General features: G+C 43.7%; 1 protein-coding gene and 1 long non-coding RNA gene across 3 annotated transcripts in view; one reads left to right on the forward strand and one right to left on the reverse strand.

Annotated features, from left to right (window-relative positions):
- Window positions 1–276: 276 nt before the first annotated feature.
- Window positions 277–27264, reverse strand: part of LOC116973429 — a 30074-nt gene continuing 3086 nt past the window's right edge. Inside the window, exons 2-3 of the long non-coding RNA XR_004412055.1 lie at window positions 17427–17434; window positions 277–287 (exon numbers count right to left, since the gene is read on the reverse strand). This is a non-coding gene — a long non-coding RNA (uncharacterized LOC116973429). The remainder of the gene's footprint in view (window positions 288–17426; window positions 17435–27264) is intronic.
- LOC116973426 (cytosolic 5'-nucleotidase 1A-like) overlaps window positions 13581–27264 on the forward strand; it is a 69746-nt gene continuing 56062 nt past the window's right edge. Inside the window, exons 1-4 of one of the 2 annotated variants that reach the window (XM_033021490.1) lie at window positions 13581–13976; window positions 14287–14454; window positions 19352–19481; window positions 23227–23349. In XM_033021490.1, coding sequence (XP_032877381.1) covers window positions 13845–13976; window positions 14287–14454; window positions 19352–19481; window positions 23227–23349 — 553 coding nt within the window. In that variant the 5' untranslated portion in view covers window positions 13581–13844. The remainder of the gene's footprint in view (window positions 13977–14286; window positions 14455–19351; window positions 19482–23226; window positions 23350–27264) is intronic. The other variant, XM_033021491.1, reaches the window with a different exon arrangement.

Raw genomic sequence — 27264 nt, forward strand, 5'->3', positions numbered from 1 at the left:
TTCCAACATCGTTTGTGCCAACATGCACTACAACTTCTGGCTGTTCACCTTCGCCCTTGAGGATTTTCTGCACTCTGTCTGTGACATCCTGGATCCTGGCACCAAGGAGGTAGCACACCATCCTCGAATCCCATCTGTTGCCGCAGATGGGATTCTCGACAGCTTCTAAGTGGGTGAACCTGTTCACAAGAGGTACAACACCCGGGGACCTTTGCATTCCATGCTTCCTTCCCTTTCTCACCATCCCCTATCTTCTCTCTTCCAGTACCTTAGGTGTAACAATCTTACTGTAGGACTCGTCGAGGAACGACTCAGTTTCGCGAACAAACCCGAGGTCATGCACTTGCTTCTCCAGTTCCCCAACACTGTCCTTCAGGAGCTGTACCTGGATGCACTTCTCACATTTGTAGTAGACAGAGGCACCAGCAATGTCTTTGACCTCCCACATACTGCGCAGCCGCTCCCTCACTGCCGCTCCCCTAGAGCAGCCTTGCTTATATTGACTGATAAATTGCCTAATTTACCAATTTACAAACTAAATTCCTCAGTTTTAAACTGTTTTTCCCCTGTGACTTACTCACTTTTCCCACGGGCTTCAGCCAATCAGTTCTTTTCCCTGCTTCTATTTGTTGCTGCTTGTTCAAGATCTACGTAGTTCTGGGCTCAGGTAAAGGAAGCAGTGTTCCCATAATATTGTGCAAATCTACATTGTACTCAAAGGTACAGAATAGAGGAATTCTACATTATATTTCCTGATGAACATGGCAGTTTTAGGATTGGTCGTATAATTTCACCAGCACATGCTTCACTTGCAGAGAAGCTATTATTTTAATTAGAAATGTATCCATCAATGTTTGCAATAATTCAGGTTTCCCTTTAGCATGTTGACATGAAATGCATGATATTAGCGAGCTTATTGTGACATTTTGCAGAATCTACAGCAATGTCTGTACCTGCCACACTCCTGAGAATTTTCTCTGTGATATGAAAGATATTATGTGTCCAAAAAGGACATTTTTGTAGGATGCTAGTGAATTGAAATGAGTTTAGAACAAAGTGAAAATTATACATATATGGAAAATCTACCATGCTAAACTTCTGTACCTTTCTTAATTGCCCACCAGGAATGGGAGTTTCTATTTTTCGTACTTCTTTGGCAGTATTTTATCTGTGGATGCTGTCAAATCGTGGGAACACTGCTTCCTTTACCTGAAACCACATGGATGCACTTCATTATTCCTGATCATTTTCTTCTCTGAATTGGCTTACCCAGACCACTCTCCCAGGCCAATTGAAGGAGCAGTCTAGGATGCGTTGGAAGGATCTGCAAATTGACACAAAATGCTGGAGTAACTCAGCGGGACAGGCAGTATCTCTGGATAGAAGGAATGGGTGATGTTTCGGGTCGAGACCCTTCTTCAGAATGAATTTCGACCCGAAACATCACACATTCCTTCTATCCAGAGATGCTGCCGGTTCTACTGAGTTGCTCCAGCATTTTGTGTCTATCTTTAGTGTAAACCAGCATCTGCAGTTCCTTCCTACACAAGTCATAGAGCTGTATAGCATGGAAACAGGCTCTTCAGACCACCTTGTCCATGCCGACTAAGTTGGCACATTGGGGTGGTCCCATTTGCCTGCATTTGGCCAAAAGCTTACTAAAGCTTACTTATGAAAAAGCCGGTAGCATCTCTCTATCCAAATGAGGACATTCAGTTAATAATCAATTACCAATTTAGCAAAACACAAAGTGCTGGAAGAACTCAGTGGGTCAGGCAACATAAGTGGAGGGAATGGACAGGCGACATTTCAGGTTGTGATGCTTCAGACATTGTGGTGGGGACAGTGGGATAAAGTTTGGCTATTGATAGGTGGATACAGGTGAGGAAGTTTGATTTACAAATGGTGGCATTAGTGACAAAGGCGAGAGGTGGAAATGAGATTAAGGGTGTCAGAAAAGGAGGAATAATAATAATAAATTGTAAAACCAGAGGGAGGTATGGAAAGCGATAGTGGGAAGGGAAAGAGGGTGGATACAAGGGAAATGAGGAACTCAGTGGTGGGAGATTTGTGTACATAGGAGGGGAAAGGAGCAGATTGATTAGATTGGAGTAATGGGAGAAATGGGTGCACACCACAGGGTGGGGGCACAGGAATGAGAGCACAAGAGAGGATAGGGAATGATATTAGTTATAATTGGAGAATTCAATGTTCATAAAATTGGGATGAGGTGCTGGTTCTCCAGTCTGCCTGTGGCAATTGTTTGCAGTGGACCTAATATGTCTATTATTAAATGTAATAATACTTTAGTGTAAAAATAAAGGTGCAAATTCAACGCCATCATCACTTCCTTCCAATTATAGTACGTCCATTCTCCTTTTCTTCTGACTTTCACTGCTTAAACAATTATTTTAAATTTGCCTTCCATTGCATAAGCTTTAATTTAACAAAGATTTGCATTGAACCTACATAAATCCCCTTTTAAAGTTCAAATAAATGATCTCCATATATATACCTTAATTACTTCCTTAAAAATGACATTTAGGTTTGATGACCATGACCTACCTTAATTTCTAAGTTGGTTCCATCTAATTAATTTCAAATTTGGACTCAGTTTTTCTTTCAATCCAGATTGAAGTAACCTTCCAACAGCATTAGAGAGAATCGTTTATCAGTTTTCTTGAATAATGAAAGCTCACTGCAAAGGGGATAAGTCCAGAGTCAAGAGCAGTTTAGAATTTTAAATGTAAAACATTTGCAATTTCCTCCTTTCCATTTAAACCCTTAGAAACAATTAAGTCCTTCCCACCTACAATGAAGACTAGCATATAGTACAGGTATTTATTAACATGCCTGGATAGAAACATCACCCATTATTTTTCTCCAGAGATGCTGCTTGACCCGCTGAGTTACTCCAGAACTTTATGTCTATTTTAGGTATTAACTTGCCTGTTGTTTCTTTTCAGATTGTTTTTACGGCTCAAGGTATAATTTTTGCCTTCAATTGTATCTATTTGTATCTCACAATTGTGTGTGAAAGGCCTTGACATATTCTAATTTCTCTAACTTCATTACCCTTGCTTTCCCTCTCTCTCCATCCCCCCCCCTTCCCAGTTCTCCGACCAGTCTTACTGTCTCTAACTACATATTATCTCTGTTTGCTTTGTTGTTACCTTCTTCCAGTTAACAATGATCTATTCTACATTTTCCTTGATCTCCATCCCCTTTGTGCTGTTTTCACACCTTACACTTCCTTATCAATGTACCTTCCTCTCCCCTGACATCAGTCTGAAGAAAGGTTTCGACCTAAATCGTCACCCATTCCTTCTCTTCAGAGATGCTGCCTGTCCCACTGAGTTACTCCAGCATTTGTCACACTTGCCACGCCTCCAGACACTTGAGCCTCTTTCCACACTCCTCCCTTGAGCTATTCTTCTTCTATGTAGTTTTTTTTGGCGGTTGGCAAACAACTTTTTAGTGCATTACCGCTACCAACTGGTATGGAGTGTGGATCAAATAACATTATAACTTATATACTAATAACCTATATCTTTCCGAACAAATTGGTTACCCTGAGAAAAAGCAATAGGATTTGATAGGATGTGAAAGGCCTTGACATATTCTACTTGCTTGCTTCTACAGAGGCCCGGGTAGCCGTTGGAGCGAAGGAGGGGTTACCTGGAGCTGTGAGTATAAAAACAGCGCGGGGCTTGCTTCTACAGAGGCCCGGGGAGCCGTTGGAGCGAGGAGGAGTTACCTGGAGCTGTGAGTATAAAAACAGCGCGGGGCTTGCTTCTACAGAGGCCCGGGGAGCCGTTGGTGCAAGGAGGAGTTACCTGGAGCTGTGAGTTACCCAAATCTGCAACGTTCCATCTCACTTCCAGAGAAGGAGTCTGGTGGAAGCCTCTGATTGGTCGAACGGACTAGAGGAAGCAGCTGATTGGCTTGTATCCCGGGTAAGGTTTTATTGTATTTGGATAAGGGGGAGAATGAGGGCCAGGGCAGTTTACTGTTCTGGATGTCAGATGTGGGAGGTCATGGAGTCTGAGTGCCCTCCAGACGTCCACATCTGCGCCAGGTGCGTCGAGATGGGGCTCCTAAGGGACCGTGTTAGGAACCTGGAGCAGCAACTCGATGACCTCTGTCTGCTCAGGGAGAGCGAGGAGGTCATAGAAAGGAGTTACAGGGAGGTGGTCACAACAAGACCACGGGAGACAGAAAACTGGGTCACAGTTAGGAAGGGCAATGGGCAGAGGCAGGGACGAGTGAGTACTCCAATGTCGGTACACCTTGCAAATAAGTACTCTTGTTTGAGTACGGATGGGGGTGACAGCCTGCCCAGGGGTAGAGAGAGCGGACGGGCCTCCAGCACAGAGACCGGCCCTGTTACTCCTGAAGGTAGGGACAAAAAGAAGAGGGCAATAGTAATTGGGGACTCTATTGTTAGGGGGTCGGATAGGCGATTCTGTGGACGCAGTCGGGAGACCAGGATGGTGGTCTGCCTCCCTGGTGCCAGGGTCTCGGATGTGTCTCAACGCATCCAAGATATCCTGAAATCAGAGGGAGAGGAGCCTGAGGTCGTGGTACATATAGGTACCAATGACATAGGTAAAAAAAGGGAAGAGGTCCTGAAGGGAGGATTTAGGGAGTTGGGAGGAGAGTTAAGGAAAAGGACCAAAAAGGTAACAATCTCAGGATTACTGCCTGTGCCACGCGATAGTGAGAGTAGGAATGGAGCGAGGTGGAGGATAAATGCGTGGCTGAAAAACTGGTGCAGAGGGCAGGGATTCAAGTTTCTGGATCATTGGGACTTCTTTTGGGGAAGGTGGGACCTGTACAGAAAGGATGGGTTGCACTTGAACCCGAGGGGGACCAATATCCTGGCGGGGAAATTCGCAAAGGCTACTGGGGAGACTTTAAACTAGAACGGTTGGGGCGAGGGACTCAAATAGAGAAAGCTAGTAGACAGAATGGGAGGCAGGAAGCAGAAAAGGGAAGCACTCGGGCACAAGAGGAGAAAGAAAAAAAAGGAAATAAACAGAGAATAAGAGGCGGGGGGTTTCTTAAATGTGCATATTTTAATGCTAGGAGCATTGTAAGAAAGGTGGATGAGCTTAGAGTCTGGATAGACACCTGGAAGTATGATGTTGTGGCGATCAGTGAAACATGGTTGCAGAAGGGCTGTGATTGGAAACTAAATATTCCAGGATTTCGTTGCTTCAGGTGTGATAGAATTGGAGGGGCAAGAGGTGGAGGTGTTGCATTACTAGTCAGGGAAGATATTACAGCAGTGCTTTGGCAGGATAGATTGGAGGGCTCATCTAGGGAGGCTATTTGGGTGGAACTGAGAAGTGGGAAAGGGGTAGCAACACTTATAGGGGTGTATTATAGACCGCCAAATGGGGATCGGGAATTGGAAGAGCAAATATGTAAGGAGATAGCAGATATTAGTAGTAAGCACAAAGTAGTGATTGTGGGAGATTTCAACTTTCCACACATAGACTGGGAAACACATTCGGTAAATGGGCTGGATGGTTTGGAGTTCGTAAAATGTGTGCAGGATAGTTTTTTGCAGCAATACATAGAGGTACCTACTAGAGGAGGGGAAGTGTTGGACCTCCTGTTAGGAAATGAGACGGGACAGGTGGCGGAGGTATGCGTTGGGGAGCACTTCGGGTCCAGTGATCACAATACCATTAGTTTCAATATAATTATGGAGAGGGTCAGAACTGGACCTAGGGTTGAGATTTTTGATTGGAGAAAGGCTAACTTTGATGAGATGCGAAATGATTTAAAAGGAGTGAACTGGGACATTTTGTTTTATGGGAAGGATGTAGATGAGAAATGGAGGACATTTAAAGGGGACATTTTAAGAGTACAGAATCTTTATGTTCCTGTTCCGTTGAAAGGAAACGGTAAAAAGTGGAAAGAGCCCTGGTTTTCAAGGGAAATTGGACATCTTGTTCGGAAAAAGAGGGAGATCTACAATAATTATAGGCAGCATGAAGTAAATTACGTGCTTGAGGAGTATAAGGAATGAAAAAACAATCTTAAGAAAGAAATTAGAAAAGCTAAAAGAAGATATGAGGTTGCTTTGGCAAGTAAGGTGAAAGTAAATCCAAAGGGTTTCTACAGCTATATTAATAGCAAAAGGATAACGAGGGATAAAATTGGTCCATTAGAGAGTCAGAGTGGACAGCTATCTGCAGAGCCAAAAGAGATGGGGGAGATATTGAACAATTTCTTTTCTTCGGTATTCACCAAGGAGAAGGATATTGAATTATGTGAGGTGAGGGAAACTAGTAGAGTAGCTATGGATACTATGAGTTTCAAAGTAAAAGAAGTACTAACACTTTTGAAAAATATAAAAGTGGATAAGTCTCCAGGTCCTGACAGGATATTCCCTAGGACATTGAGGGAAGTTAGTGTAGAAATAGCCGGGGCTATGACAGAAATATTTCAAATGTCATTAGAAACGGGAATAGTCCTTGAGGATTGGCGTGCTGCGCATGTTGTTCCATTGTTTAAAAATGGTTCTAAGAGTAAACCTAGCAATTATAGGCCTGTTAGTTTGACTTCAGTGGTGGGCAAATTAATGGAAAAGATACTTAGAGATAATATATATAAGCATCTGGATAAACAGGGTCTGATTAGGAACAGTCAGCATGGATTTGTGCCTGGAAGGTCATGTTTGACTAAACCTCTTGAATTTTTTGAAGAGGTTACTAGGGAAATTGACGAGGGTAAAGCAGTGGATGTTTTCTATATGGACTTTAGTAAGGCCTTTGACAAGGTTCCTCATGGAAGGTTGGTTAAGAAGGTTCAACTGTTGGGTATAAATGCAGGAGTAGCAAGATGGATTCAACAGTGGCTGAATGGGAGAAGCCAGAGGGTAATGGTGGATGGTTGTTTGTCGGGTTGGAGGCAGGTGACTAGTGGGGTGCCTCAGGGATCGGTGTTCGGTCCTTTGTTGTTTGTCATGTACATCAATGATCTGGATGAAGGTGTGGTAAATTGGATTAGTAAGTATGCAGATGATACCAAGATAGCGGCTGTTGTGGATAATGAAGAGGATTTCCAAAGTCTACAGAGTGATTTAGGCCATTTGGAAGAATGGGCTGAAAGATGGCAGATGGAGTTTAATGCTGATAAATGTGAGGTGCTACACCTTGGCAGGACAAATAAAATAGGACGTACATGGTAAATGGTAGGGAATTGAAGAATACAGTTGAACAGAGGGATCTGGGAATAACCGTGCATAGTTCCTTGAAGGTGGAATCTCATATAGATAGGGTGGTAAAGAAAGCTTTTGGTATGCTAGCCTTTATAAATCAGACCATTGAGTATAGAAGCTGGGATGTAATGTAAAAATTGTACAAGGCATTGGTGAGACCAAATCTGGAGTATGGTGTACAATTTTGGTCGCCCAATTATAGGAAGGATGTCAACAAAATAGAGAGAGTACAGAGGAGATTTACTAGAATGTTGCCTGGGTTTCAACAACTAAGTTACAGAGAAAGGTTGAATAAGTTAGGTCTTTATTCTCTGGAGCGCAGAAGGTTAAGGGGGGACATGATAGAGGTCTTTAAAATGATGAGAGGGATAGACAGAGTTGATGTGGATCAGCTTTTCCCTTTGAGAATAGGGAAGATTCAAACAAGAGGACATGACTTCAGAATTAAGGGACAGAAGTTTAGGGGTAACATGAGGGGGAACTTCTTTACTCAGAGAGTGGTAGCGGTGTGGAATGAGCTTCCAGTGGAAGTGGTGGAGGCAGGTTCGTTGGTATCATTTAAAAATAAATTGGATAGGCATATGGATGAGAAGGGAATGGAGGGTTATGGTATGAGTGCAGGCAGGTGGGACTAAGGGAAAAAAGTTGTTCGGCACGGACTTGTAGGGCCGAGATGGCCTGTTTCCGTGCTGTAATTGTTATATGGTTATATGATAGCACTTATATGAATTCTTTTGTAAAATATCTATTAAATCAAATTGTACTTTTTCTTTTCTGAATCGTTCACTAATTTGTCTTCTTTCTTCCTCACCCTTGAGCTATTAGGAGTTTCACCTGCATTTAATCTGCTCCCCTAATCTATCACTTGGTATAAATACCTGAGATCATCACCAATTGGGTCCTAACTAATCAGTCCTGCATTCTGTCGGTTCAAAAGCAGTTCTGAGTTCAGTCAGTTCCAGGTCTATATCTTTTGGTTCCATTCACATTTGGATTTTCTTCAGTACTTCTCCGTGAGTCTGCATTTGAGTCCTTTCCATTTCTGAGTCTGCTGACAGATTAGTCGATCAGTATGGACTCGGCAGGCAATTCAAACCTACGCTGCACTCCCTCATTAGCAAGAATGTCCGTCCTCAAATTTGGAGGCCAAAACTGCACACAATACTCCAGGTGTGGTCTCACCAGAGCCCTGCACAACTGCAGAGGATCTCTTTGCTCCTATACTCAACTACTCTAGTTATGAGGGCCAACATGCCATTTGCTTTCTTCACTACCTGCTGTACCTGCATACTTACTTTCACTGACTGATCAACAAGGACCCCCAGATCCCGTTGCACTTCCCCTTTTCCCGACTTGACTCAATTTAGATAATTATCTGCTTTCCTGTTTTTGCCACCAAAATGGATAACCTCACATTTATCCACAATAAATTCCATCTACCATGCATCCGCCCACTCACCCAAACTGTCCAAGTCACCCTGCATCCTAATAGCATCCTCTTCACAGTTCGGACTGCCACCCAGCTTTGTGTCATCAGCAAATTTGCTAATGTTACTTTTAATCCGTTCATCTAAATTATTAATGTATATTGTAAATAGCTGTGGTCCCAGCACTGAGACTTGCAGTACCCCACTAGTCACTGCCTGCCATTCTGAATGGGACCTGCTAATCCAGGGGTTGCCAACCTTGTTCTGCATAGGGACCGGGACGCATGTCTGTGAGCGGATGGCGGGATGCATCTATCACGTGTGCACATGGATCCCGCCCCGGATGGCAGGCATCAAATCTCGTGTTCACAGAAGTTAGACAAAAATGCTGGGGAAACTGAGCGGGTGAGGCAGCCTCATACAATCCTTGCATGTCTCACCCGCTGCGTTTCTCCAGCATATGCAGTTCTTTCTTAAACATGTTCACAGAAGGTGCGCGGCCGTACCGGCGGCTTTGCTCAGGATGCAGTACAGCCAGAGCTCGGGGGCATTCGGGGGGGTGCTCGGCGGGCCAGATGAATACGGGGAAACAAAGACCGCCTGCTGGCCGGATGATTTTGGGTTATGGGCCACATTTGGCCCGGGGGCCATAGGTTGCCAACCCCTGTGCTAATCCCTACACTTTGTTTCCTGTCTGTCAACCAATTTTCTATCAATGTCAGCACCCTACCCACAATATCATTTGCTCTAATTTTGCCCACTAATCTCCTTTGTGGGACCTTATCAAAAGCTTTTTGAAAGTCCAGGTACACTGCATCTACTGACTCTCCCTTGTCCATTTTCCTAGTCACATTCTCAAAAAATTCCAGATTATTAGTCAAGCATAATTTCCCCTTCATAAATCCATGCTGATTCGGACCAATCCTGCTATTGCTATCCAAATGTACTACTATTTCATCTTTTATTATTGACTCCAGCAACTTCCCCACCACCGATGTCAGGCTAACTGGTCTATAATTCCCTATTTTCTCTCTCCCGTCTAAAGTGGAATCACATTAGCTTGCCTCCAATCCAGAGGAACTGATTCTGAATCTATAGAACATTGGAAAATGATCACCAATGTGTCTACAATTTCTAGAGCCACTTCCTTAAGTACCCTGGCATGCAGACCATCAGGCACTGGGGATTTATCTGCCTTCAGTCCCATCAGTCTGCCCAACACCATTTCCTGCCTATTGTGAATTTCCTTCAGTTCCTCCGTCACCCTAGATCCTCCGGCCACTAGTACATCAGGGAGATTGTTTGTGTCCTCCTTAGTGAAGACTGATCCAAAGTACCTGTTCAACTCGTCTGCCATTTCCTTGTTTCCCCATAATAAATTCACCTTATTCAGTCTTCAAGGGCCCAACTTTGGTCTTAACAAACTTTTTCCCCTTCACATACCTAAAGAAGCCTTTACTGTCCTCCTTTTAATTCTTGGCTAGCTTATCTTCGTACCTCATCTTTTCTCCCTGTATTGCCTTTTTAGTTATCTTCTGTTGCTCTTTAAAAGTTGCCGAATCCTCTGGCTTCCTGCTCATCTTTGCTATATTATACTTCTTCTCCTTTATTTTTACACTGTCTCTGACTTCCAATCAGCCACGGTCGCCCCCTACTCCCCTTGGAATCTTTCTTCCTCTTCGGAATGAACTGATCTTGCACCTTCTGTATTATTCCCAGAAATATCTGCCATTGTTGTTCCACTGTCATCCCTGATAGGGTATCTTTCCAGTGAACTTTGGCCAGCTCCATAGTCCCCTTTGTTCAACTGTAATACTGACACCTCCGATTTACCCTTCTCCCTCTCAAATTGTAGATTAAGATTGATCATATTATGGTCTCTACCTCCTAATGGCTCCTTTACCTCAAGTTCCCTTATCAAATCCGGTTCATTACACAACGCTAAATCCAGAATTGCCTTCTCCCTGGTAGGCTCCAGTACAAGCTGCACTATGAATCCATCACGGAGGCACTCGACAAACTCCCTTTCTTGGGGTCCAGTACCAACCTGATTTTCCCAGTCCACCTGCATGTTGAAATATCTCATAACAAGCATAGCATTACCTTTACGACATGCCAATTTTAACTCTTGATTCAACGCACCCTATATCCAAGCTACTATTTGGGGGCATGTATACGTCCCATTAGGGTCTTTTTACCCTTACAATTCCTTAGTTCTATCCATACTGACGCCACATCTCCTGTTTCAATGTCACCCCTTGCCAAGGACTGAGTTTCATTCCTCACGAACAGAGCTACACCACCCCCTCTGCCCATCTGTCTGTCTTTTTGATAGGATGTATACCCTTGAATATTCAGTTCTCAGCCCTGGCCCTCTTGCGGCCATTTCTCTGTAATTCCCACATCATACTTGGCAGTTTCTAACTGAGCCTCAAGCTTATCTACTTTATTTCTTATACTTCGCGCATTCAAATACAACACTTTGACTTTGACATTCACCTCCCCTCTCACTATTAGCCCTGACCTTACTCTCTTATCCCTTCTCAAACTTTCCTTCCCATTAATTTGTGAGTTTTTGTAACTTTTCCTGTACTCACTTCCCTTTTAACTCCATCTTTATACTCCCAATTTGTCAATCCCTCCACCCCACTATTTAGTTTAAACCCACACGTGTGCCATTAGAAATGTAGATGGGAGATAATGTCCTATGAAATGTTCTTGGGAATGTTTTACATCCATCTGTGACAGTGGCAGGATTTGAGATATGGGACTGGCAAAGGAATGTTTACTGCATTAATGTTTCATGGTAAAAGGAAAAAGGTTTAGGTTTATTATTGTCACATGTACAGTGAAAAGGTTTGTTTTTCATGTTATCTAATCCGATCAAATAATACTATACATAAATACAATCAAATCAAACTCAACTACAAGAAGTTAAGTCTAGTTAAGTTTTTAAGTTTAGTTTAGAAATACAGCACGGAAACAGGCCCTTAGCCCACCAAGTCTGTGCCGACCAGCGATCCCCACACACTAACACTATCCTTCAAACACCAGGGACAATTTACAATTTTTCCAAGCCAATTAGCCTACAAACATGTACCTCTTTGGAGTGTGGGAAGAAACTGGAGGACCCTGAATATAGGTCACAGGGAGAAAATACAAACTCCATACAGACGGTACCCGTAGTCAGGATTGAACCTGGGTCACTAGCGCTGTAAGGCAGCAACTCTACCGCTGCTCTACTGTGCCGGCCCAAATCAGAATTGAGAACTTTTACAATCATGCCTGCTTTAAGTTGTAGTTAGGGGAAATGGGTGGAGAGAATAAAAGGAATGTCTATGATTGGGTGGAGGCCAAGGGGTGGGAGATTGCAACCTTCACGTGGTCCGCCCTGTTTCGACGAATGCAATCAACCTGGCGTGCACAATCAAATAAGATCAAATAGAACAAGTTGTCCTCCAACTATAGGTTGTGCATGCCATACGCAAGAAGAAGTTAAGGTGGAGGCCAAGAGGGTCTGACTGACACCGATGGTGATAGTCCATGGTTAGAGTGAGGGCAATGAAGCCCTCCATGCTGCCCGTGCACCACTGTGCCGCCCGTAAGTTCTGCGAAGGGGAAGATACAGACTGTGAATATACTTCTCAGCATTGTAGCGCATAAGTTCCATTGACAAAATCCAATGTGCGCAATGGGATGCAGATAAATCAAACAGTTCCCTGGTTTATGGGAGGACCATTCCGTTGATTATTGTGTCAGTGTAAACCAGCATGCATTTAGAGGACAATGTAATGCTTCAATTGATTATCTTAGTAAGATAGTGTTGAAAAATTTTGCAGTTTGGAGAATTCGACCTCTTTCCAGAAGAGTTTTGTTTATATTAATTTTATTACAAATATAAATTTGGGGTTATATCAATGAAAATTTATAAACATGAAAATAAAAATGAGGGTAATATTTCCAGGTTTTGAGTGTAGGGAGGAGTGATGAAGTCTTCAGCATCAACTTCAATGGAGAATGTTGATCCCACACGGCTGAAAACAGAGTAGTTGAAGCTGTTCCTGAGTCCGGTGGAGCAGACAAAATGTGTAGGAAGTGACTATAGATGCTGGCTCACACCGAAGATAGACACAAAATGCTGGAGGAACTCGACCCGAATAGTCATCCATTCCTTCTCTCCAGACATGCTGCCTGTCCCACTGAGTTACTCCAGCATTTTGAATCTATCTCCTGAGTCTGGCGGTATGCCTTCAGGCTTCTGCACCTGTTTGCACTATGAGCAAGGAGGAAGAAGGAATGGCCGGGTTGGAGGAAGGCAGGGAGCCCGGGGTAAGGGGCACCTGGGGATGTGGCTGGGGAGTGAGCTAAAGCTTGGCCATTGATAGGTAGAAGATACAGAAGAGGGGGAGTTGTTTGACTTACAAATGGTGGCATTAGTGACAAAGGCTAGAGGTGAAAAGGAGACTAATAATGCTAGATAAGGAATAATATAATAATAATAATAAATTGTGATACCAGAGGGAGGTATGAGGATGGAAGGGGATAGTGGGAAAAGGGAAAGAGGTTGGATAAAAGGGAAATGAGGAACTCGGTGATGGGAGATTATTGTACATAGGAGGGTAAAGGTGCAGATTGATTAGATTGGAATAGTGGAAGAAATGAGTGCGCACCACATGGATGAGAGGGCGAGAGAGGATGGGGAAGGGTATTATTTCTTATTGGAGAATTCAATGTTCATAACATTGGGATGAGGTGCTAGTCCTCCAATCTGCCCGGCTGTGGCAATTGTTTGGTGGACAATGTGCGGGCGGGCTGGCGGTGCGGTGCGGGCTGGCTGTGCAGTGCGGGCAGTGCGGTGCTGGCGGGGGCGGACACGCGTGGTGCGGGCTGGCGGTGCGGGCGGGCTGGGGCGGGCACGCGTGGTGCCGCTCCTTGTGACAGCCCCCGGCGGTGTTTGTGACGAAGCCACCGCCGCCGCTCAGGCCGCCAGAGAAGCGGCACCGGCACCGTCCCCGACCGACACCCCCCCCACCCCCATCAAACAGCGCCTGCCTTCACAAAGCAAAGCTTGGGCATCAGCGGCTCAGACTTTACTCTCCTCCCCCCTTTCCCCACCCCCTCCCCCATTCCACCTGCTCTGATTCAGCCGCAGGCAGGCAGCAGCCAGGCAGCCACTGGATAAGATGAGCGATACTGGACTCTACTCGCTAGACGACATGGACATCTGCTCCGTGCCCGTTCCCGCGCCCCCCGAACGAGCCTCCGCCACCCGGCGGAGCCGAGGATCTAGCGGATCGACCAAGTCTACCTCGGGGGTAAAGCAACGCGCTTAGTCTGAAGAAGGGTCTCGCCCGAAACGTCCCCCATTCCTTGTCTCCCAGAGATGCTGCCCAACGATCTGCCTGTCCCGCTGCCTGTCCCGCTGAGTTTCTCCAGCATTATATGTCTACCACTTAAACCAGCATCTGCAGTTCTTTCCTACACAAGCTTAGACACATGTCGCTCAAACTGGGGGATGGGGTGACCCTTAACTTTACTTATTGGCATCCTTCTAGTGGGTAGGCCTATATTTATTATGTACATCAATGGAGACAGACCTGACAAAGCTGGGTGTTGTTTTTGCAGAGCAAGTTACCGAACGCCATCACCATCGCCGTGTCCTCACGGACACTCTTCAACATGGCCGAGGAAAGGGCTATCTATGAGACTGATGGGCTGGAGTCCTACGTTAAGTTTCAGCAGGAACACGAGAACGAACCACTCAAGAAAGGATTAGCCTTCGCCTTAATGAAGGTAGGGCCACGTATACATAAACAATGAAGAAAGAGAGAGAATGGATGCAAATATTGTGGATTAACTCAGTGTAAATTACAGATTTGAGAAAATAAAGCTTGTGGTGTGGCATTGAAATAATCTGAAGCGAAAGAGAACATATGTGGGATATTCAAAAAACAAACACCTTGGTTAGGATCAAATGTGTAGCCACAGACTTGCCTTTCCCATTCTGTGTTTAAATTGGTTGTTTCTGAACTCTTGCTCCAACAGTCAGCTCAACAGAAGGAACTGCTACCTTCAGCTCAACAGATGAGCTTGGTTATCCTGTTTTAATTGTAGTTTTGTTAACTGGAAATTAATAGGTTGTTCCTCACATTATTCATTCCTTTGTATCAGTGAATCATGCTCTTTAGAAACCGGTTGAGGGATAAGATGTGGCATTTGTTCTATCCGTTTATTCTTTGGATTTGCACAGTGTGATGTGTTCAAGCAGCTTTGAGATCGTGCATGAGTTGTCAGTTGGGAGGTGTCGGAGGTTATGGGGAGAATGGGGTTAAGAGGGAGAGATATATCAGCCATGATTGAATGGCGGAGTAGACTTGATGGGCTGAATGACCTAAATCTACTCCTATCACTTATGACCTTATGACAGTGTGTTCTTATATACCACTTGCAGGGGGAAATCATCCCTGCATCTTTCTTATAAATCCTTGTAAAGATTTTGTACATTTCCATGAAATAGGTCCCTTGTTCTGCTTTAAGTCAAACTCCACCACAGTTACTGGTATTAAACACACATTTTACCCTCAGGACTTCATGGACTGTAACAAAATTATGGGAGAATTAAACTAAAAAGTACACTATTTTATAAAGTCTGAATCTCTGCATATAGATCATTTAACCCAGCACATTAATTTCAGTATTTATTTGTTAAATGAGCCCGAGGCTTTTCTCCACCTCCCCATACTTTCGACTTTGGAACCTCACTCATTGGGTACCTTGGACTGCTTTGACCTGGAGCTGGCTGAAATTGCTTATCAAATCAGTTAATTAACATCAGTGTCGCTATTTCATCTGCTGTTCATCGATTACAGCTCAGCATTCAACACCATTATACCATCAAAACTGATCACCAAACTCGGTAACCTGGGCATCGACCCCTCCCTCTGCAACTGGATACTGGACTTTCTAACTAACAGACCCCAGTCTGTTAGGTTAGACAAGCACACCTCTTCAACCCTCACCCTGAACACCGGCGTTCCACAGGGCTGTGTGCTGAGCTCCCTCCTCTACTCCCTCTTCACCTATGACTGCACACCTGTACATGGTACTAACACCATCATCAAGTATGCAGATGATACAACAGTGATTGGCCTCATCAGCAACAACGATGAGTCGGCCTACAGGGAGGAGGTCCAGCACTTAGCAGCATGGTGCGCTGACAACAACCTGGCCCTTAACTCCAAGAAGACCAAGGAGCTCATTGTAGACTTCAGGAAGTCCAGGGGCGGCACGCACACCCCATCCACATTAACGGGACGGAGGTGGAACGTGTTTCTAGCTTCAGGTTCCTGGGAGTCAACATCTCCGATGACCTCTCTTGGACCCTACAATACCTCAACTCTGATCAAGAAGGCTCACCAGCGTCTCTTCTTCCTGAGGAGACTGAAGAAGGTCCATCTGTCTCCTCAGATCCTGGTGAACTTCTACCGCTGCACCATCGAGAGCATCCTTACCAACTACATCACAGTATGGTATGGCAACTGCTCTGTCTCCGACCGGAAGGCATTGCAGAGAGTGGTGAAAATTGCCCAACGCATCACCGGTTCCTCGCTCCCCTCCATTGAGTCTGTCCAAAGCAAGCGTTGTCTGCGGAGGGTGCTCAGCATCGCCAAGGACTGCTCTCACCCCAACCATGGACTGTTTACCCTCCTACCATCCGGGAGGCGCTACAGGTCTCTCCGTTGCCGAACCAGCAGGTCCAGGAACAGCTTCTTCCCGGCGGCTGTCACTCTACTCAACAACGTACCTCGGTGACTGCCAATCACCCCCCCACCCCCCGGACACTTATTATCACATTATTATTTATTCAAATCATTTGCTATGTCGCTCTTCCAGGGAGATGCTAAATGCATTTCGTTGTCTCTGTACTGTACACTGACAATTAAAATTGAATCTGAATCTGAATCTGAATCTGAATCAGTGTCTAATCTAAAGAAAGGCAGGAGCACAATTTTGACCAATATCTCCTGCTGCATTTACTAATTACCTGCACATTTTATGGCATAAATCAGCGCAAATTGAAATTCTCCTCCCCCGCTTCTAATAATTTTGTTGCCTTTTCAAAGTTTGTAGCTTACAAAAGCAACACACAAATACACATTTTAAGAATTTTGCCTCCAGATATTCAGACAACACACCATTGTGGGAGTCTTGAACCAATGATTGTAACAGTTCAAGTATTAATTCTATCAAGAAAATAGCAATAAAGAAGGGTCTTGACCTGAAACGTCACCTATTCTTTTTCTCCAGAGAGTCTGCCTGACCCGCTGAGTTACTCCAGCTTTTTGTGTCTATCTGCAATAAGTAGCTCATCTAACTTATGTTAGCGTGAAGTACAACCTCATGTGTGACACCCAGATTCTGCAAAAATATAGTGGGGCAGATTTTGCAGTCAATTACTGGCACTGTTGTCTTCTTAGGGAACAAAAAAGAAATGGAAAACAATTCAGGTGATTCTCTCAGCAGGAGCATGTGGAAAAATGCCTGGAGTTTTCTCTGTGGCTAAGTCTTGAACTTATGAAGCATTTGGCAATCAATACAAACTCTACTCAGGAAAATGACATCTGGTTAAGTCGTGCCTTGACCCACTGCAGTTTGTCTCCTGCCATAATAGGTCCACGAACGATGCCATCGTCCTAGCCCTACACTCATTCCTAGAACACCTGGATAAGAGTGACACCTATGTCAGACTCCTATCCATAGACTACAGCTCTGCCTTTAATACGATTATCACCAAACTAGCGGGATTTGGTGTCAGCACTCATCTCTGCAACTGGATCCTCGACTTCCTGACCAGACTCCAATCAGTGAGGATAGGGGACAAATCACCTTCCACGATAATCCTCGACATGGTGGCTCTGCAAGGATGCGTTCTCAGCCCCCTTCTTTACTCCTTGTCCACCCACGACTGTGCAGCCATGTACAAATCTAATTCAATTTTAAAATTTGCAGACGACTCCACCATTGTGGGCCGGATATCAAATAATGATGAGACAGAGTACAGGAAGGAGATTGAGAACCTTGTGTCTTGGTGTCGAGACAACAACCTTTCTGTCAATGTCAGCAGGACAAAGGAGATTGTAATTTACTTCAGGAAGCGAAGCAGTACACATACCCCAGTTTGCATTGACGGTACTGAAATCAAGATGGTTGAAAACTTCAAATTTCTAACATTCAATATCACCAACAACTTCTCCTGGACCACCCATATTGAAGCAATGACCAAGAAAGCACATCCACACCTCTATTTCCTTAGTTTGTCATGTTCCCGACAATTCTCATCAACCTCCACAGATGCACCATAGAAAGCATTTTATCAGGATGCATCACAGCTCGGTTTGGGAACAGTTACATCCAAGACCGCAAGAAATTGCAGTGAATTGTGGACACGGCCCAGACCATCACACAAACTAACCTCCGTTCGCTCGACTCCATTTGTACCTCATGCTGCCTCGGCAAGGTCAGCATTGTAATCAAGGAAGAGTTGCATCCTGGTCACTCCCTCTTCTCCCCTCTCCCATCAGGCATAAGGTATAGACGTGTGAAAACGCACACCACCAGATACGGGGACAGTTTATTCCCAGCTGCTATCAGGCAACTGAATCATCCTACCACAACCAGAGAGCAATGCTGAGCTACTATCTACCTCTTTGATGACCCTCAGATTCTCCTTGATCAGACTTCGCTGGCTTTACCTTGCACTAAATACTATTCCCTTATCATGTATCTATACACTGTAAATGGATCAATGATAATAATGTATTATCTTTCTGCTAACTGGCTAGCATACAACAAAAACTTTTCACTGTACCTCGGTACACGTGACAATAAACTAAACTGAACTGCCCCCAGACTTAGCCTTAACTGCTTAAAAAAAAACTGGAAGTAATCTTCAAATTTGCTTAGATAAGCAGAAAACCGCCCCACAAACGTTAAAAGCATAAATTCAATCATAATTTTAAACCTAAAATGTTATAAATGTTTTAAGGATCGTCTATCAAACCAGTGGGTAATTCGGAAACTTCTTGAAAATAATTTGTCTATTGGAATGAATAACCAGTTTAAAGTATTTTTAAATGACCAAAATCTTATTCAAGAGTGTAGACATTTTGAAAAAGCTGTCAGTTATATTATTAATGCAGATGATTTCAACACAATTATTTCACAAAATTTGTGCCATTTAAAATTACATCAGTAGCTCTTGGATGCGAGAGAGAAAAACTCAAACTGTTCAACAATCTTTTGTTCCATTGTGGATAAACTAGAACTGCTTAGACTGCTTTCTGAATCCAAGTAAAGGCTCAGAGCAAACATTTCAGGTTCAATGTCGCATTTTAGAAAAAGCTATGGTTTTTGTATTAATCATTCAATGTTTTATGAGTAAGTATATAAAAACAATGGATAAAATTAAGGGAAGCATTTTAGGAATACAATAACAGTGACACACAGTGAGCTAATAATTACATTATGTAGGTCTGTTGATGAAATAAATGTGGTTGTTGAAATTGGCAATGAGTAACGTTGGTATAAAATCTAGCCCAAAATTTGGCATCTTCTACAATAAATAAGTGGATATAAACATGTTATGTGCATATTTAATATATGTATAATTGGAAGTCTTTGTTATGCCTAGGCACTGGAAGCTGTTAATTTACGGCTACATGAACTTTATCCTGGGAGTGATGAAGTATTTGATGTGGTTCTAATGACAAATAACCATGCCCAAGTAGGAGTGAGGCTCATAAACAGCATCAATCACTATGGTAAGCATCATTATAGAGGCTATGTAATCGAGTTATCAGCAGTATGCCACATTGAGGACCTATATATTGATGCTTTTAAAACATTTTTTAAAATGTTGAAAATATTCTTTTCTTTCATATACCTTAAACAATTGACAGACAGAAACACATAATTTGCCAGTAAGGTTCCAAGAACAATTGATTTATTAGCAATAGCAATAAACCTGTCAATAACAATAGAAATGTAATAATTACCAGATCATAAGCAGTTAGTCAGCCTGATATAGACCTCACAAAATGTGCTCTTGCTGCCCTGAGGCTGGTTGCTTTAGGAAGGAATTATGGGCATTTCAATGGCAAAAGGCTCCAAGTGTTAATAGCAGTGAGACATTTAGAAAGCGTGAGCGTATATTATAGTAAACAAATAGACAATGACTGACATATTAACAATCATCAGTGGGAAATAGATATGTAGGAAATAATTGAGAGATATAACAAAAACAGTGTTCGCCTATAAGGTGGTTTCAATTTCCTGAATAGTAACTGGGTTTTCCCTGGCGTAAAAGACTCAGATGGAGAGGAATCTTTGAGATGTGTCCCACAGAGCTTTTGAGGCAATACATAGATAGACCAACGAGGAAAGACGTAGTACTGGACCTTATCTCAGGAAATATAGCTGATCAAGTGGAGGAAGTGTCAATTGGCGAGCATTTTAAAGATAGTGACCATAACTCTTAATATCTCAAAGTGGTTATGGAAAAAAAGTGAGGCAGGAATGAAGCACTTAATGGAGAAGACCAATTTTGTTAATATATACGACAGGATGTGGCAAAGGCAGCCTGCGAGCATTCACCCAGGTAAATTTACATCTGCTCAGTCAAAGGTGCACAGTGAAAGTTTAGGGCCAACGTCCTGTAAGCATGGAAGCCAAGGGTAATGAGTATGGGAACACTGGATATCAAAAGATATTAAGGATTAGATAAAGAGAAAAAAGGAAGCACATGGCTATTATAAAAACGGTGAGGGGAAGCTCTTCATGAGTATTAAAAAAGTGTAGGGAGGTCCCTTTAAAGGAAATAAGGATGGCAAAGAAGGATCACAAAATATCATGGGTGGCCAGGATTTAGGTAAACCGAAGGCATTGTATATTGAGAAAGAATAGGGAACCAAGGAAAGAATAGGGCCAACAGACAATCAGGATGGAGCCAAAAGGTGTCAGTGAAGTTCTACATTAACACCGTTCATTGATATTGATGAAATAAATGGAATTTATAGTTGAAGGATTCGGAACAGGAAAAGGGAAAATTTTAATGCGTCACTAATAAAGAGGTATTAGATGCCATTGGCCTTGAAGATGGATACATTTCCAGGACTGGATGAGATTTATCCTAGAAATAGGCGTAAATTGTTGATGTGACCCAGCGGGTCAGGCAGCATCTCTGGAGAACATTTTAGTTTGGGACTCTTCTTCAGACTGATTATGGTGGGGAAATTGGGGAATGTGCAGAGAAAGCTGGTAGACAGCAGGCACAGGACAAAGTCTAGCGAGAGAGGTGGGTACAGGTGAGGGGGGCTTTTGATAGGCAGATGGTTGGGCAAAGGCCAGAGATGAATGACAAAAGGTGTGAGATAAGGAGAGAAGTGGTGCGAATTGTGAAGCCAGAGGAAGGAATATAGGGGAGGGGGAAGGGAAAAATGGGTGCATGTCCAAGTAGGGCACAAGGAAGGGGGAGGGTGGGTAAATGAAGGAAAGATTTATAGATTCACACAAAGGGTGGTGGGTGTATGGAACAAGCTGCCGAGGAGGTTGTTGAGGCTTGGACTATTCTAACATTTAAGAAATAGTTAGACAGGTACATCGATAGAACAAGTTTGGAGGGATATGGATCAAATTCGGGCAGGTGGGACTAGTGTAGCTGGGACATGTTGGCCGGAGTGGGCAAGTTGGGCCGAAGGGCCTGTTTCCACACTGTAACACTCAATGACTCTATGATTCTATTAGTTAACCAAAATTAGAAGAATTCGGGTCCTGGCCCAAAACATCACCTATCCATGTTCCCCAGAGATGCTACCTGACCCGCTGAGTTATTCCAGCACTTTGTGTCTTTTCTTTTGTAAAGCAGCATCTGCAGTTCTGCAGTGATTTATCCCCAGTTGCTCTGAGGCAAGGGGAAAGAGAATGCCTTTAAATCTGTTTTGAAGGGGCAACAAAGCTTTTTGACAGGACGATGAATGTGGTTTACATGGCATCAGTAACGCCTTTAACAAGATTTCATTAAAGCAAGGACCAGCAATCTTTTTAAAACTTTAGTGAATAAATCTTTCTTTTCTCATTGCCATTCATGCACTCTTACAGTAAATCACCTATATGGCCATCTCTTTAACCTTGCAAAGGATATAAACACACTTTTGGCCAAATTTAGTTTAGAAACCTTTTATGGCATTTATTGATGCATTGATTAGAATGCAAAAGTACAGAACTCATTCAGTAACATATTTAGTATATTTATTTTAGTTCATTTAAGGAAAATGGAGATTACCGGCAAGAACCACATTTATTCCCTACCCCTAATTACTCTTGAGAAGGTGGTGGGGAGTTCCTTTCTTGAACATTTGTGATTTATTTGATGAAGATTGTCCCCACTCAATGTTTGTTGAAAAGCTCTAGAATTTTGTGATGTAAATACAGCCATGTATTTAGGTCAGGAGGATATGTAACTTGGAAGGAGACATGATAACCACTTGTCAAGAGAGGGTAGAAGGCTGGCAGGGTGAGTCCAGAACAGGGAGGAATGTTGGAGAAGGGTTTGTCGCTGAGTGGCAAGGATTCCTTGCCAGAGAAATAGGCCCAGAGGCGGAAGCGACAGTAGAAGAGCTCGACATTGTGGCAGAATCAGAACCCGCTGAGGTGTGGGCATGGGTACAAAGGTAAAGCCTCTGCTGAGGACAGACCATTCGGCATAGCAGACAGGAGACTCGGGGAATTGTAACAACATGCCGGATCGGGGCTGAGATATGACACGAGGTCTGAAGTGGGCAGAGAGATGGAGGGGCGCAGAGAACAGCGAGAGAGGTGTGCGGAATGTAGGAGTGGAGGCTAGGGGAAGTAGTGCAGTTAACACAGGAAGAACGGCAGCAGAACCCAGCGGTGTTGGTATAAAGGGACCTGGCCTGAAGGCATCCAGGTAGCAGTAGGACCCGGAAGAGTCAATAATCCTGCCAGGGAGGCTGTAGGAGCCAGCAACATTGGTGCTCCCGGTGCAGAAGTAGCCAGGGGTGCTGTTGGATCTGGAGAGGTCAATGACACTGGCCTGAAGGAGGTGAGAATCGGCTCAGAGTCTGTAGAAGGGTCCTGACCCAAAACGTCGTCTGTCCATTCTCCACATATACTACCTAACCTACTGAGTTCCTCCAGCACTTGTCAGTGGTCAAGATTGCAGCATGTGGGGTAGGAGTTTGCAACCTTCACGTGGTAAACCCTGTTTCGACTAATGCAATCAACCCGACATGCATAAACAAGATCAAATAGAACAAGTTGACCTACAACTTTAGACTGTGCACGCCTCATGCAAGAAGAAGATGAAGATTACAGCATGTGCAGTTCTTTGTGTCTCCAATATTTGGAGAAATTTCATTTCACATTGTGAATTACTTATATGAGAACTAATTAATATTGCTTTAGTGAATTTATCTTAATGTTTCTTAATTAAAAAATCTAAAATTAAGTTGCAATTAAAGAAATACAATTATTTCTATCATTTTGTAGGTTTGTCAATTGATAGATTTTGTTTGACTGGTGGAACAAGTCCTATTAGTTACCTAAAAGCATATCAAACCAACTTGTATCTCTCATCGGATCCTGTTAAAGTAGCAAAGGCTCTAAGTGAAGGTAAGATGAAAGGAATATAGTGCAAAGCAGAAATTTAAAATGTGTTCTCACTAAAGTAATTTAGAAGGAAAAAAATCAACACTATTACTTCTTGGCTATCAAATTCTACAAGCTGTAGCCTGCAGTAGATAATTTGTAAAATTTGTGGACAATTAATATGAGAGTCGGAAGCTGAGAGGCCATTGTCTCCTCTGTCCTTTGCCCAGCTCTGTCATTTAATAAGATCTTTATTCACCCATCCAGAAAAATCCCTTCTCATGTGAATTCTATGTATTTCGTAAATAGTTCTTGAATATATCTCTGTTGCTTTGGGTACCTTCTGACATTTTTTCAACCTAAAATGTTAATATACGGTTTCTCCCCACACATGCAACCTAATGTGGTATTTACAGCATTTTCTGTTTTAAATTTAGATTTGGAGCATCTGCAGTTTTTTGATTTAAACTAGTTTTATCTTGGTTACCCTTGTTTAACCCTTATTTAATTAATGTAAACAATGATATTCTAATTTTAAGTATACATACCAAGCCATGCATTTCTTAGGTTGAAAGGCCCTGGTTTATCCTCTCATTATCCACAACTCAAAGGATCTGCCTCATGGTTCTACTTTGCAGTACTTGCTGAACTTAAAGGGCCTGTCCCACTTAGGCGATTTTTTTAGGCTGTTGCCACATGGTCGTGGGGTGACGCCTGTATGGTCGTGAATGGTCTCCTCAAGTTGCCTAAAGAGTAGTAACGTTTTTCTGGTCGCTGCTGGATTTTGAAATGTTCAAAACTTTTTGGCGACTGTGGGGTTGATGTAGCTTGTCTTCTACTGTCATAGGTGCTGTCGTAGGTTGTCGCCAGGATGACACGGGTTGTCACCAAATGACGTTGGTTGTTGCCGGGTGCTGACTTTGGTGAATTCCATTGGCGACTACCTACGTAAACCGGCGACAGGTATTGGCGACTGAATTGTCTTCAGTTGTCTTCAGTTGTTGCCAACAGGGTCGTTGCTTGTCATAACTTGTCGCTGGTTGACTTTGGTTGTCGTAGGTTGTCGTCTCTGTGGTCGTAGGTGGACGTCCTAATGGGTTGCCGATTGTCGGTAACTTGCCGTAGCTTGAAGTCGACTCGGTGGTAGGTTGTCGTAGCTTGTCGTAGACATTGTCGTGGGGGTGGGTCCAGTCGCCGCTTTTTTGGCGACCTGCTACGACTGTCCAGCAGTCGCTGAAAATTTTGCCTAAGTAGGACGGGCCCTTAAATGTCTCTTTAGTGCTAACCAAACAGAACTCAATCTGGATCAGAGCACACAACTGTAAAATGTAATTATTATTTTCATCAATTTATCTTTTATTTACTCATTGTGGGTTTTGCTGCCATTTATTACACATCCTTACTTACGCATTTTAATGATACAAATGTTAGATGAAACTCCTTCCTGAACTATTGCAGCACTTTTGGAAAATATCTATATTACTAAAAGTCTGATCTTGACCGCTTTTGGCCCACTGTGCTGCGATTTCCGAGAGAACGCCGCCACCTACGGCCGTCATTTTTGGCCACCTCGCTCAGAGCCCCCCCTCCGCCTTCCTGGACTGGAGGATTTTTCCCATAGATGACAAATCAGAGAGATATTAATGTTTATTTAAAAAAACATCATTCTCTCTGCTGCCCCTGTTGGAGGGAGGGGGAGGGACTATAAAACCAGGAAGTGGTGTGCCTCACTCAGTCTCTGCAAGATGGATGAAGCCAAAGGGTCACGTCTCTCTGATCTCTGAATAACACTGAACAAATGTCTACTCAACTGTGAGTCCCCTTAATGTGGTTTGAAAATGATAACTTACTTACTGCAAATGGCGGCTTGGCTGTTTTGGCTTGAAGTTGAAATGCACTACTTACTGCAAATGGCGGCTTGGGTGCTTTGGCTTGAAGTTGAAAGGCACTACTTACTGCAAATGGTGGCTTGGGTGCTTTGGCTTGAAGTTAAAAGGCACTACTGCAAATGCACTTACTTCCTGTTTGCACTGTATATTGATTTTAGATAAAACGCTACCACTTACGGCTGTGATTTTTGGCCATCTTACTCAGTCCCCATCTGCTCAGCAGGTGCTGATCATCCAACTCAGTATCCCATCCCTGCCTACTCTCCATATCCCCTGATCCCTTTAGCCACAATGGCCACATCTAACTCCCTCTTAAATATAGCCAATGATTTGGCCTCAACGACCTTCTGTGGCAGAGAATTCCACAGATTCACCACTCACTGTGTAAAAAATGATTTTCTCATCTCGGTCCTAAAAGACTTCCCTCTTATCCTTAAACTGTGACCCCTAGTTCTGGACTTCCCCAACATCGGGAATAATCTTCCTGCATCTAGCCTGACCAACCCCTTAAGAATTTTGTACGTTTCTATAAGATACCCCCTCAATCTTCTAAATTCTAGCGTGTACAAGCCGAGTCTATCCAGTCTTTCTTCATATGAAAGTCCTGCCATCCCAGGAATCAGTCTGGTGAACCTTCTCTGTACTCCCTCTATGGCAAGAATGTCTTTCCTCAGATTAGGAGACCAAAACTGTACGCAATACTCCAGGTGGGGTCTTACCAAGACCCTGTACAACTGCAGTAGAACCTCCCTGCTCTTATACTCAAATCCTTTTGCTATGAATGCTAACATACCATTTGCTTTCTTCACTGCCTGCTGCACCTGCATGCCTACTTTCAATGACTGGTGTACCATGACACCCAGGTCTTGTTGCATCTCCCCTTTTCCTAATCGGCCACCATTCCTGTCAATCGCGCCATGAGGGCCACACCTTTTCCAGTGGGATGGGGAGGGGTTATAAAACCCGGAAGTGTGGGTGTGGCTCAGTCTCTGCATGATGGGGGAGGGAGAGGTCGCGTCTCTGTCTGAGCTGTGAATCAACTGAACCCACTGAATGTCTACTAAACTGTGAGTTTGGTGTTTTGTGTGGTTTTATGGTGGTTTCACCCTGCATGAAATGGTAGGAAGCTGCATTTGAATTTGGTGTCCTTGCACTCTGCTTGAAATGGAATGAAACTTCACTTGAATTTGGTGGCCTTGCACCCTGCTTGAAGTTGAATGAAACTGCACTTGAATTTGGCGGCCTTGCATCCTGCTTGAAGTGGTATGAAACTGCACTTGAATTTGGTTGCCTTGCATCCTGCTTGAAGTGGTATGAAACTGCACTTGAATTTGGTGGCCTTGCACCCTGCTTGAAGTGGTATGAAACTGCACTTGAATTCGGTGGCCTTGCACCCTGCTCAAAGTGGTAAGAAACTGCACTTGAATTTGGTGGTCTTGCACCCTGCTTGAAATGGTAGGAAAATGGATTTGAATTTGGTGGCCTTGCACCCTGCTTGAAATGGAATTTCAAGGAATAGCCATGAGTCAACTGCCAGCCCACCAGCCGTGAGTGAGCTGCCAGCAGATCAGGCTTGGGGGACTGAGCTATCACCCCAAGAACCCATACCAGCACTCCAGAAAGCCCCCCCCTCATTGGAATTGGTGGAGAGGTGGAATATTGCGTTGGGGGACCAGCCCTCCCGTGTGAAAATGGGACCCAACGGGTCCCACTTAGTCTAGTAATCTTGCTGTATTTGGTAGGAAGTTCCAGAATTTGGAACCAGCAGAATAGTTCCAAGTTAGAATGGTGTGCAATTTGGAGGAGAGCCTTCAGGTGCTGGTGTTGCATATAACAAAGGATGTTTTTCATACAAAGGGTGGTGCAAATATGGAACAAGCTGCCAGAGGAGGTAATTAATGTTGGGACTATCCCATCCCATCATTTCAGAAACAGTTAGACAGGTACATGGATAGGACTGGTTTAGAGTGATATGGACCAAACGCAGGCAAGTGGACTAGTGTAGCTAGGACATTGTTGACCGGTGTGGACAAGTTCCACACTGTATCAC

Source organism: Amblyraja radiata, chromosome 5 (assembly GCF_010909765.2).
Source record: "Amblyraja radiata isolate CabotCenter1 chromosome 5, sAmbRad1.1.pri, whole genome shotgun sequence".
NCBI classification, from domain to species: domain Eukaryota; kingdom Metazoa; phylum Chordata; class Chondrichthyes; order Rajiformes; family Rajidae; genus Amblyraja; species Amblyraja radiata.